General features: G+C 38.1%; 1 protein-coding gene across 4 annotated transcripts in view; it reads left to right on the forward strand.

Annotated features, from left to right (window-relative positions):
• The first annotated feature begins 1810 nt into the window (after nt 1-1810).
• The window catches only part of LOC105922855 (dual specificity testis-specific protein kinase 2-like), a 73657-nt gene continuing 61451 nt past the window's right edge, over nt 1811-14016 (forward strand). The window contains exons 1-4 of one of the 4 annotated variants that reach the window (XM_036136696.1): nt 1811-2298; nt 2423-3138; nt 11363-11484; nt 13189-13237. In XM_036136696.1, the coding sequence (XP_035992589.1) occupies nt 2932-3138; nt 11363-11484; nt 13189-13237 (378 nt within the window). In that variant the 5' untranslated portion in view covers nt 1811-2298; nt 2423-2931. Of the gene's footprint in view, nt 3139-11362; nt 11485-13188; nt 13238-14016 lie in introns of all 4 variants that reach the window. The other 3 variants (XM_036136693.1, XM_036136695.1, XM_036136694.1) reach the window with 3 other exon arrangements.

Genomic DNA, 14016 nt, shown 5'->3' on the forward strand with positions numbered 1-14016 from the left:
ACTGACGGCAGCAAGCTTCCTCACCTGACAGCGCAAACCCAAGCTCCGCTCCAGCCCAAGCACCAGATGATTAACCCCAGCTGGGAACAGCTCAGATCAGACCAGCTCGGAGGAGCTCAGCTCATTCTTTCTCTCTCTCTGCCACCTACATTTCTCTTTCCCTCTCCTCCCCAACGAGTTATGATTTTTGTTAAATAAATCCCATTTTAAGTTATCCCATGTGGGGGTTCCCTTTGATTTGTTATGGTCCAAGAGCCAGGCCATAACTATATATATATATATATATATATATATATATATATATATATATATATGTGTGTGTGTGTGTGTGTAAAATTATTCCCCAATGTCTATAGCTCTGATGCCCTCACGGAGTAGATGCAATTTTGGAGAGACTGAGTCACAAATACTTGTAGACATGTAGACCTGTATCTCTCTATCTAATATTAGAAAAATCACATTCTAATATAAACAATATCTTTTAATCTTACTTGTGAAACATTATCCCTCGAGCCCTGACGTCAATAGTCCGTCGATTTAAACAAAAATACGCCGCACAGTGCTGAGGTATCATTAGTGTGTTCAGCTTGAATCAGCAGGTTAGGGTAGCAGGTCGACCGCCCTAAGATGGCGGCCGTAATTCCTGCGCCGCGACAGTCAATGCGGGGTCTACTCTTATGTTATGTCTATGATGTGCGTGTAGCAAGATAAGAGGAAAACACAGAGGAAGAGCAAAGTGTCTCTTTTCAAAACAAAAGTCGTTCACAGCGTCGGATTTACAGTGGATAAACATTTTGGTTTTGTCCTGGGGCCCGTTCTTCGTACGTTGCTTAAAACATCCGAGATCAAATGACACATCCAAGATGATTTCATCCGGCTAATCATGATCCGGCTAATTGGGTTCTTCCAACACACCTGTTGTTTAGGGTTAGTGTGGCTGGATTGAGTTAACTGAGATAACTGCGCTTTCATGCGTTTGTTTAAAAGGGGAAATGTATCGATAGTAGAAACAATGATCAGCAACGCTGCTATTGGCTGTTAAGCATGGCCAAGGAACGCCCACAGTTTTTCTCCCAAGCAGAACACGAGCTTTTAATGGAAGGTTATGCCGAATTTGAGTGATTAATTAAAACGACAGGTAACACCTTAAAGTCTGCTAAAGCCAGAGACAGGGCTTGCACAAAGTAGCAGACAAATTAATGCATAAATACTGTCCATGGTAGATGTTTCTATCACTTTCTACAGTATGAATTTTTGTATTTTAATAATCTCATATTTGCTTTGTTCTTTTATATCAGAGCATCCACGGCACCCACTAGAACATGGGGACAAGTAAAAGTGAAGTACAAGAATATTTTACAAAATGGTAGCCTTTATGTTTTTACTTTATTTTAAAAAGGCACTTGTTATGTCAAGAGATCCAAATTTTGGTGTCATTGCTTAGACGCTGGAAGTAAAGGAGAAGGAGAAAAGTAAAGGTCGCCAATCTGTCGCAGGGTTGTGTGTTAGAAAAAATATCGGTCCTTTTGTGTGTGTGATATGTATGTGTGCTTATAGCTCATGTCGGGATATATGACATTATGAGTATATAATAATAATAATAATAATAATAATAATAATAAAAATAATAATACATTTTCATAGAAATCTCTTGGAAGAGGTTGAAAGTATAATTTCATACATGATTTGAAGTTGTCTAATCAGGCTAACATAGGGTTTATATTAGGATATAGTTCGTTATTAATATTGTTTTCTGTTTTTCCCTTATACGTTAATATATTTTCTTTGAAATGTTTGAACTAAACAGCTATTGGTCTGGTGCGTCAAGATTGAATTTGAAAGTTCTTGCAGGAAGTTCCTGACATCCGTGTGGCAGCTTGACTCTAAAAGGGAGGTGAATGTAGACATCCCAAGAAGCAGACGGACTGAGACACAAACCCAGACGGGATTATCAGGTTGACGCGACCGAATAGCCGGATGAAGGGAGGAACATGTCCGCTTTTACGTCCCCTGCTGCAGTGGTGGAACCGCGGACATTTTTCCTGCTCGCACCGACGTTTGGAGCGAGCTGAGCGGCCGGTGTGACCGTCGCTGCCTGCTTGTCATTGACTGCTGCCGTGTGAACAGAAACTGGGATTATGTTGGTAAATCGCTCATTAACCATTTAAAGCGCCACATGGTGGTGTTTGTTTAGCCGTGTTAGTCGGCGTGCTCTCCCCCACGTTGTGGTGAAATGACAAATGAAATGAAAAATAAACCGATGGCCGAGTGTGGCCCGTGGATGAGGCGAGCCAGCAGGTAGGTGTCCTGCAGCTGATCTGTGAGATGAAGCAGCAGAGGGACTGGCCTACATGACACCTGTTGAGGGAAAATGTTGATGTTTGTCCTCTCACACACATCCTTGTCCTCTTTCCTGCTCCAGCTTTAATGGCAGAAACTCTGACCGCTGACGGTGCTGTGTGGGACTCCTTCACGGCCTTCTGCCCGCAAATCCTCCAAAACTAACGGCATGCTGGACGGAAGTGATCTACCACAAGCACAGCAACGGCGAGGCATTCAGCGGCCGCAGGACTACCGAACACCGATGCACAGTTTGAGTTATTTCTTGGATGGAGCATTTGGAGAGCTGTAATCTCTGCAGGAATATTGCAATTTCCCCCTCACATTAGAGAAGATGGATTTCTCTCTAATTATTTAGCTGCCGTCTAATGCATCCTGCCTTAGAGTGGAAGCTGTGAAACGGGATTACATCATAGTGTGAGTGACTGTGGAACTGTCAAAAAAAAGCGTCTATGCTCGTCCTGAGATCCACTTTGATTTTCCAGATGCAATGTTTGTGAGAGGCACCATGTCAGAGTGCCACAGGACTACTTAGGAGTAACTGCTGTGGGAAAGAACCAATCCTTTGGGGGGCCCTGGACCACCAGCACCATGGACTACCACACTGAGTGCTGCCTGTGCAATCCTGATGATGGTCCAGGAGGTCTGGATGAGCCGCCTCTTCATAGCATCCATGCTCCCAACCGGATTCGGCCGTCCTCATACAGAGCTCTGCGGAGTGCAGTGTCCAGCCTAGCCCGCATTGATGACTTCTACTGTGAAAAGATTGGCTCTGGCTTTTTCTCAGAAGTTTTCAAGGTATGTGCTGTCCACTGCTCTTATCTAGATGGAGGTGAGAACAAACAGTCCTGGAGTGATGATGAAATAGCCTTAGATCATTTGGCGGAGAATATAATTACACTCCACTAGATGGGTCTGTTCAGATAAGTCCTTTATCCTACATTCCTAATTTTTATAAACAATACCATTTATACAAAATAATGAATTTATTTCTGCATATTTTTTAATTTCTTAAATCTACTTTGTTTCTTTTATTTAGTGATTGAAAAGGCAAAAACACTGGTCCGTTTTTAAAAGAAAAGAAAGAATACATAATTGTCCTCTGTGTTGGAAAGGTTATCTACTCTTCTATCATCAGACATTCACCGCTGCTGCGTTAAAGATAGCTGTTCAGCTGAATCATGTTCCTGGCATGATATGTACATGACTTAAAGGCCAAAATGCATTTATTCTCTGGCCATGGTGCAAGCACATGGTGAAATTAAGAAAGTGGAGCTGCATTTTATGTGTTACGCTGATGATAGCCTTCCTAAACACTTGAGGCCACTCATGGGCGTAGGTTTGATTTCAACTTTGGTAGGGACACTACTGGTCTCAAGTTTCATGGGTTGGATGTCATTGGTCCTACGCAATATGCATGCCCCTATTTTTTTATACTTGACGTGAGCATCAGGGGACATTTCGTTTAAAGAGAAAAGCAGCATTTTTTGCTACATTAATACAAATTTTATAAGCACTATATATATATATATATATATATATATATATATATATATATATATATATATATATATATATATATATATATATATATATATATATATTGTATATCAATAAATAAATAAATAAATAGCTGCTCCTTAATTTGTAATTAAAATCAATTAGACATCACCTGAAGCACTGAAGGACCAGCTGCTTCACCTCCAAGCTGCCCTGCATCATTATTACTGGATATCTGTATTTCCTATAATCATATAATGTTACTATTATACAAGTGTGTTTTTAGTATTAAAGGATTAAATGTAACACAACCTTTTATATAATCCTATGATACATACTGTCTGAGTGTTGAAATAGCTCCTTATGTCTCTTTTCTTTTTTGGTGGCATCATCTACAATCACAACACTAAGCATGAGCCTAAGTTTATTCAAATATAAAATCGCTTTTAACAATTATTAAAAGAAAATATAACACTATCTTATCCGTAATGTAATAATATCCAAAATAAACAGCCAGATTCAAGCATTTTTACCAGACACTAATGTTTGTACTAATTTACTTATGGACTGTGTGGAAATCTATGTAAAATCAAACCAATGTGTTCCTCTGTTTGTACTTTATCCTATTTCTAAAAGTAGAAATAGCACTATTATTATGTGGAGCCCTAATTATGCTTTCTAAACAAAAAATAGCAATGTTTAGGCACCATCTCGTGTTGTTATACTCTATAAAACGAATAACACCTGCTATTTATATCTGAATCGTCTTAAAGGGATTTTTTGAAAGCTTACATTTCTCCAGCAGTCTTCAGAACTCCTGCCTGACACAGAATATTTAGTTTTATAAAATAAAAAAAGTTTTTTGTTGATAAAATGTATTATACTTCTGAATTAAATGTTATTTTAAGATGCTAACGTTGGTTACTTACATTTCTTAAGTACCACAAATCAAACTACTCTCTCCTGCTTCTTCTATCGCCTGTTATAACGAGATAATATATATTTTTTTAATTGGGACTAGTTTCGTAGTCTAATATTCGTCGTTGTAGTAACCGCAGTATTCTGGCGTGAATTAAATTGAAATTTCGCGCTGCAAGCATGCACGCACATGCACGCACTAGAAAACAGCCAACCAGGGAGAGAGAAGGCGGAACTTTAGGCAAAACAACCAATGAGAGTGGAGTTAAACAGCACACAGCACAGTTACGTGCGCTGCTAAGTTAAAGCGACAGGAAAGACCGACGACTAGACACGCAGGCTGGCAGACGGAGCTGCGGCAGCAGCCGCCGCCAAGCAGCGGAGCTGCGAGAGGAAAATAAGCGACTGCTGTAACAACGCTGTATTGTAAATTATAAACATGTTATTCACATCGAATTATTGGTAGGGACAATTAGGTCGGTGCAAAATTTTGGTAGGGACATGTCCCTATGGTCCCTATACAAACCTACACCCATGAGGCCACTATTGAGTAAATGGAACCAGTGTTGGCAGATTGGGCGGGTCTCCGCCCAACTGGTAGAGGGGACAATACTGGGAATTTTTAATCGCTCCGATACCAAGTAAATACACGGTCAGTATCGCCGATACTGATGGTTTTTTAAATTTAAGCTTTATGTATCATGAAACTGTTGACCTTTTGGTGTTTTTATGATTTCTACTTTATTATTACAATTTGATGATCATCATCATCATCATGATAACAATAATAATAATAAAGTTCTGTTCATAATGTTTTTTTCTGTTGCACCTCTTATGGCATTATATCTTTCAATCCTTAAGTAATTTTGTTTGTGTTGTGTGCACTTGCCTTGCTTTAATTCTATAAATTTCTCTGTCATGGGATAAAGAGTTATCTAATGTTATCTTGGATGACACTTTTTAATGGGATAAATGTACTGGGTTCTATGCGCCTCCCAGTGGGTGCACTGCCACCTTTGTATTTATAAACTACTAATTCTTGTGAGAACGCTTTTATTTTTGCTGTGATGTTAGACTGTGCCAGAATATGTATTTATAAAAGCAATACTTGATTTTAAAAGTAAGATAAAAGCCAAATTAGTTACACACTGTCCCGTTTAAATGGTCAACTTACAAAATGTGTTCTGGCTGTGTGAAAGAGAAATGTTAGATTGACCTCTACTGAGTGAGAAAGAGATCAGCTACGTTTACGCTGCAGAGAAATGTGACCCAAATCCGATCTTTCTGCCTGTATGCGACCCATATTCATCTTTTCTCTCCTTAAAAAATCAGATTTGTGCCATTTCGATATATGGTACTAATTTGGATATGTATCAGACATTTTTCAAAGCGTCCGCAATCTGAAAGGTCATGTCGGATTTTATCCAAGGAGAGATGCTGGCCGGTATCCGCGTTTTTTTTAAATACTTTTTTTAGAATTAGTATTTTATCAAAACATTATTGAACACTGTTTACTTCCATAAAAAGTCTCTAATGTTATCTGCACATGAGGGACAATTTGCGGTCTTGAAACATTCAGACAGAAGTATGATGGCAGTGGCATTTAAGAGTAATATGAATGATTTCAAAAACAATCTGAATTTAGTACAGTTCAAGCTAATGTGTTCTCTTTTTTCAAATTTGTGCAGAATCAGGGATAGTTCTTTTGAAACTCATGTTAGTAGTTTGGTAACAATTTTTTCGGTAGGTTGATAATTCAGTTCAGTTCAATTTTATTTATATAGTGCCAATTCATGAAACATGTCATCTCAAGGCACTTTCCAAAGACAAATTCAATCAGATTATACAGATTGGTCAGAAGGTTTCCTATCTAAGGAAACCCAGCAGGTTGCATCAAGTCTTGACAAGCAGCATTCACTCCTCCTAAAGAAGCGTAGAGCCACAGGGAGAGTCGTCTGCATTGTCCATGGCTTTGCAGCAATCCCTCATACTGAGCAAGAATGATGTGACAGTGGAAAGAAAAACTCCCGATTAACGAGAAGGAAAACCTCCAGCAGAACCAGGCTCAGTGTGAACGGTCAACTGCCTCGACCGACTGGGGGTTTGAGAAGACAGAGCAGAGATACAACAAGAAAGACAAAAAAGCACAGAAGCACACATTGATCCAGTAATGGTAATAGCGGATGATCTGTCTTCCCTGTATGATAACACAACTAACAAAACATCAGACCAGGTGTACCTACTATGAAGAAAAGAAATGACAGAGAACAAAAAGGTAAAAGATAAAATAATAAGCAATGAAAATTGGAGAACAGTAGGAGAACTCAGTAGAGTGAGAAAAATAGACCCTGATGTCCTCCAGCAGCCTAAGCCTATAGCAGCATAACTATAGAGATAACTCAACATAAGGTAAGCCACTCGAACTATAAGCTTTGTCAAAAAGTAAAGTTTTAAGTCTAGTCTTAAAAGTAACTATTGATAACTATTTTTTGGTTGCTATGCACATTTTGTGGAGAGGCTGTATGTGCAGCCTTTTTTCCTTGCATTAGGGAAGTTGTGGGCTAATTCTTCATCATTTGTAATAGTTGTATGCTTTTAGCATGAGCTCGAGAGGTTTAGATTTGGGCTGTTTTTTTTTTTGTTTTGTTTTTTTGTTTTTTTGTTGGACTGGTTTTACATTGTATTTGGGCTAGAAACTGTCAGTCAGGTTTGGCAACTCTGAATGGAACTGGAGAAAACTGTGCAGGAAGTTGCATTGTTTGCACAGAACCCAGTAATGCAAGGTTTTCTTTATTTTATAATTTATCAACACTGCTCGCTCCTATGGTTTCCCAGTGTAATTTGTGCTCCAAAGCACCCAGCACCAAGCACAGGATAATTGTCCGGGGACTTAAGTAGGTGATCATTTTTATTAGTCAGGCTTAGCTGTAGTACAAGTAAATTTATCAGAAACCAATATAATTTTTTGCAAGAGCTTGATTTTAGTCCCGTTTAGATAAGAGACAAATTTAAATAGGACCCACCAACTCTTAACTATTTATGAAGTAACTGTCATTGCACTATCGATGTGCACAACATCAAAATTGAACAGGACGACAGACCCTGATAAATTAGGGCTGCAACTAACAATTATTTTAATAATCGGTTATTTTATTTTTTCCCCCAAAATAGAACATTTGGATTTATGGAGCAAATAAGTGCACAAAAAAACATATTGCTACTTTAGTGTTGTGTTACAATAATATAGAATAATAAATAATTTTCCTTCAGATAAAGAACTGATTCTTTTTGGTTTGGTTTCACTGTTGTTTTTATATCTCGCTTTGGAGGTGTAGAAGCAGACTCCAAGGATGTTGTTCTCTTTTTCTTGTGTTCTATTTTTTGTCACCTTTTCTCCTTTTTAATGTTTTGCCCCATCCTTTTCTCTTCCTTTCTTTCTTTTACAGTTCTGTTCCGATTGTTAAATTTCAAACAATTGTAAAATAATATCCAATAAAGTTCTCTGCATATATATCAAGAGGAGAAATATAGCAAAATATGTGATGCTCCACTTGTTGAAGTAAATCTGTTAGGCTTTCTTTGACATCAAGACAGCAATTCTCAGTGCTACTCAGACAGATAGGATATGTGGAAAAAATAATAATTGTGGTGACCAAGTTTGGACACCACTGCTTTAGACCATTTTAATGATAAAACATCTCGCCCATTGACAGCTGGAGATAGACATCGCCACCCCCTGCGACCCCACAAGGGATAGACATGTTAGAAAATGGATGGATGTACTTTATACTGAAATCATACATACATACATGAAAATATAGTTACGTTTTAAGGCTTTGATGTCCTTGCTTATGTTCCCTCTGTTTCATTGTTTTTTCTCTAATTTCTCAACGTCAGTTAATGATTGGTCCCTTTTTCATTGCAGGGACCTTCTGCCCCTCTGGGATTTTAAAAGCCCTCCATGTGTTTTGATAGAATTATACCCATGTAATTTCATTGTCCCTGGTCTACACTCTCACAGATATTTCTGATTACCCTGGGATTGTTGAGGGGCGGGGCCAAGCAGATTGTGCAAACAAAAGTTGCATGAGAGTGGAGAAAAACTGATTGAAGTATGATATATTACACTTCACTCAAAATAAACTTTTAAGATGTTTAAAGGCGGGAATGTAGCTGTGTAAAATTTAACTATCTGCTTGATTTATTGAGATATCGCATAATCGCAAAAGGCCTCTGAAATCCTTTTACAGAGGGAAAGAAAATCCTAGGTGTTTAAATCTAGGGACAACAAGGGTGAATTTTGCTATGTCACAAATACCAGCAGTGTTGTCTATACTGTTAAAATGTTAATCATTTATTTTATAAAGCACTTAAAAAGCTGTGAGCACTGACCAAAGTGCTGAACATAAAATAAGGATAAACAATATAAAGCTTTATTTTGAAATGTAGCCCCATTTCAGATCCTGGTTGTGTTCTGCAATAATCTTTGAAAAATATAGACTTCTATTTTGCAGTTTGTCTAGGTCTTGTTTTGAAAGTCCATCAAGTTCCCCGCAAGACTAATTTAGTTCTGTGAGTAACATACTTTCTCAGCTGGGAACTCTTTAAGCTTTTATTTTTGTAGATTACCCTAAAACTTTATTTTGAAAGTCTAATGAACTTCCCATCTTATATATTCATTATCACACAAACGTATGAGCATAGTTCTGGTTTTAAACAGCCGCTGGTACACTTACGTTAAAATCATGAATCATAAATACTGTTGTCCTCAGCTCGTTTCAGCTCCTTGAGAATTAGGATCCATGAAAATTCTCCTTTAGCTGTAATGTGGCCTAAAACTGGAGGTTTGTGTTATTTTAGCATATCTGAGTTTTATTTTGAAAGTCCTAGCGTCTTCATTCATTACTTCCCACATTCACATGCGTGTGTGAATGCACCTGATCTTCTTCCATGATAATGACTTAACAAATCTCAAATTGTAAGGGTTTAAAACTAATAGCCACTGTACAGAAGCTGTTGATGGTATTTAAAAAAAACTTTTTTACCCATGATCGATAGGTGTGTGTTGTCCCCAATCATAGAGATAGCACAGCTTTTCTTCAGTTAAAGTAAAAGAGGACAGTAGTAAGATAGTGTTCAACTGCTGACTTCACAGTTGAAATGTCACTGAAAATACTTTAGAGAGACTGCCGATTGGCCGTGGAAGGCACTGCTCTCCATTCATTGCTAAGGCGGGCCTGATTAGACAGGTGATAGTAAGACACCTGTTTATAGGGATAGCAAAACAAAGTTGAGTAGTTTAGGTACACAAACTGTCTTGCTTCACTGCGTTCCTCAACAGAAAGTTAAGATTCAACAAAGGGAGGACATCGAAATACTTTTTTTAAACGCTATGTATAAACATGACTTTGTTTTTTGCTCTTTTTTTAATTATATTAGAACTTATAGAATGTGAACTTATAGAAAGTCTGTTGGTGCTGCATCTGTTGGTGTGTGTGCAGCTGGGTGAGGCCTCAGTAACTCATATTGGATTCTGGCAGATCAAGAGGAGTGATGGGAAATCCAGAAAGCCTATTAGTGCTACACTAATAATACACACACATGCAGACACACTCAAGCTCAGACACACCACCATCCATTTTCAGCTCCTAATTCTGATCCCTGCAGTCCCACATTACTAATCAGTGCCTCACTCAACACACTATACCACACAGGGTGTGGTATATTTGAGCAACACAGAGACTGGTGCCCTGATGATTGTCCTCTGGGGCTTGTCAGAACATCAACCTCATCTGCCAACTGACCCATATATTGGCCTATCACTGGCTTTTAGTAACTCATGTTACTAAAAGTCAGATTTTCATTTGGACAGACCTTGGATGGAGAAGAAAAGAATCCTACTGCACACGTAATATTTGGTATTTACCGAAGTAGGACAGTATATACAGCTTTTAGTAGCGCAATAGTCCAAATATATACAATATGTGATAATGTTGCTGAACATTGCAATATCAATACATCCTATAACTATATTTTCATGTATGTATGTATGATTTCAGTATAAAGTACATCCATCAATTTTCTAACATGTCTATCCCTTGTGGAGTCGCGAGGGTTGCTGGTGCCTAACTCCAGCTATCAATGGGCGAGAGGCTGGGTACACCCTGGACAGTTCGCCAGTCTATAGCAGCAATATCAATACAATTTGCAATAAATAAGCAAATTGAAGTCTTTCTGCTTTGAGTTCATAGCAAGTGGAGACCTCAGATTATGAGTAGTCTCATCAATTCATGATTTCCATTTTAACATCAATGTTTTAGAGAGAAAGTTGCTTCTGGTTGACTTCTACTGTTTTGGTATTGAAACATCTTATTTTTTATTTCCTAATGCCTTGACAACCTTACTAAATCTTCTTTAACCTTTTCATTCTGCAGTAATCATGTGTCAGTCACCAAATATTTCCCTGAGATAGAGAATTTGAGTTCATGGTACCTAAATACTTGATGCTGCTGTGTCTGTGTGAATGTTTTACCAAGATCATATCTCATTCTCTCCCTGTGCAGTTTGGTTTTTGTCCTAAGAATCCTTTGTGTTTTCTCTCCAGGTGCAGCACCGGATCACAGGCCAGGTAATGGCACTGAAGATGAATATGCTAGCAAGCAATAAAGCTAACATGCTCCGGGAAGTACAACTTATGAACAGACTTTGTCATCCTAACATACTCAGGTACGTTGTTTTTTATCAGCTATTAAAGGTATACTATGCAACCGGGGTTGATTTTTCCAGTGAGGCTCCCCCCAGAGGGCGAAAGTAAAAGTGCACTGTCATAAAGATGCTCAGCTGTTCTGGTTTCTCCATCAAGCCAGGCGCCGTTGTTTTGAGCTTAGCAGACAGGCGAACGCAAGGAAAAGTTGAAAAAACGGCAGTACAAACAATGACTAACACAGTGAAAGTATGAACATCAGGGTTTCCCGCAGCACTACTTCGCCAAATTCACGCTACCGCTTCGCCAACATAAAATTTTTTAAATAAATAAATAAATAAATAAAATAATAATAATTATAAAAAACTATATATGCTTGCATGTTTATTTGACGTTAACACACGGTTCTTTGTTGTTGCTTTCGCGCGTGCATATAGTGAATGGCAGGGCAAAAACACATGGAGTTCTCGCCGTAAAGCAAGACCGACTCTCGCGGTCTTGCACAAGACTTCTGAGCCTGTGTGTGCGGGCCGAGGGCTCTTGCAATTGCAAGTGCGGTATTTCCCCCACAAACCACCAGGGCGGCCGAGAAAACCTTTGTTCGACCTGAAATGACTCATTTAATCATCCAAAACGGTATGGAACACATTAATTAACTGAAAAATGTTGCATAGTATCCCTTTAAGGCATGTACACCCATCCTTGTTTTGAACCTTTTATCAGTTCGCTAAGGTTTGTGGCATCAGTTTAGGCTGAACTCCTATCACAGCATTTCAGTTAGGCTGTGGTTTTAGCTTTGACTGGGCCATTGCAACAAGTTATTCTGTATTATAATTTGTCTCTGTTCTTGGCCCCAGTTTAAGCCAAAGTTCAAGGGTCAGAAAGATGATCCAATATTTGACTCTAGGACACTTTGATATACCAATATACCAATATCTCCTGTTGTGGCAAAACAAGCCCAGATTACTGCTCTTCCACCACCATGCAGGAGCTGTTTTCATCAGGTGTTTATTTTTATTTTTTTTTAGCTGATATTCAGGTGTTGGTTTACTCTTAATAGACTGTTTCTCATATTCAGACATTTGTTTTGGTCTCATTGGTCCAAATATATTAGTTCAGTAATCTTGCCTATGCTGCCATGTTTAAACATGTTATCCTCCCTAGTCTCTCAGCATTGTACTTGTGTGATTAGATGGAGACAAAAGGAGGACTGTCTTATTTATCTACGTTTGAATATTAATTTTCTCAGTAAATTATTTTGGATTGTTTGGAAATTATTATGTAACCCTTCCCAGATTGATGTTCACCAACAGGTGCTTCTCTGAGATCATTGCTGCTCAGCTTGAATCGCCTTTAATTGTCTTGTTTAATGAGTTAAGTCAGATATGGGCATTTTGTCTGCACAATTTGTCTTGCTGAGTAAAATCTCAGACAGTTGCAATTTACTGATCCATCTCCATTCCAGATATAGGTGATGGCTAATCAGAAAGTCCTTGTAAATGTACAAATTTATTGTACTTGCATAATGCATAGTGGATAAGTCTAATTTCACTCAATCCAGCTCAATATAGCTTCATTTGACAGTTCTAGTATATGTTGCTGCACATGCAATGCCTCAGATTTACCTTTTCAGGAACACTAGGAGGTGCTAGAGTCAACAGATTTAGGTTGTGTATTTGAAAGCAGATGCTTTAACCATCTAAGCACAGTTGTTCCTGTCTTCTCAGGTTTCTTGGGGTTTGTGTTCATGAAGGCCAGCTCCATGCTTTGACTGAGGTAAAGCCACATAATTCTCTCCATCTATATATATATATATATATATATATATATATATATATATATATATATATATATATATATATATATATATATATATATATATATATATATATAACCACTACTTAATTTAATTAACAATAAATTCAGTAGGAAAGTTACTTTTGTTCTAGGGTCATACAGGAGGATGATAAGCATACACGTTTTTTAACAACTCAGGTTTATTTTCTTTCTCCACATTTAGAATAATTACCTCAATAAAATTAAGGTATAAAACTTAAATTGTCCACCCTTAAAAATAACTCAAATTAATATTTAAAACAAATTAGGGTAGGTTTTATAACCTGTAGCTCTAAAGCTCACACCAACAAAGAAATTACAAATTTCAGTCAGTCTTTCCAATATAACAGTTCAGTCAGTCAGTTCAGTCAATGTGCACATAAATTGTCCAGTTTGAAAATGTTCATGAACAAGTAGTTGTGGAATAACCAAAAAAATAAAGGATTGGGGGCCCCCCTTTCTTTTTGTGTTCAATTCTCTTATCTGGTTTCAAAGCAAAATCTCCAGCTCCAGTAGCATCAGTCCCTCTGCGTCGTCCCAGGCTTCAGTCCGAGTCACAAAGATGGCGGCGGGACCCTCGTGCTTCTGGAACTCCACCGGCTCGTTCAGATATCAGTCATCCAAACAAAAAAAAAACCAACCGGAGAAATCTAAGAACAGACTACACATCGTCCAGTTCAAGATAAACAGACTTCTTTCATATCACAACAGCTCCTTTG

The sequence above is a fragment of the Fundulus heteroclitus genome, chromosome 5, assembly GCF_011125445.2.
Source record: "Fundulus heteroclitus isolate FHET01 chromosome 5, MU-UCD_Fhet_4.1, whole genome shotgun sequence".
Lineage (NCBI taxonomy): Eukaryota > Metazoa > Chordata > Actinopteri > Cyprinodontiformes > Fundulidae > Fundulus > Fundulus heteroclitus.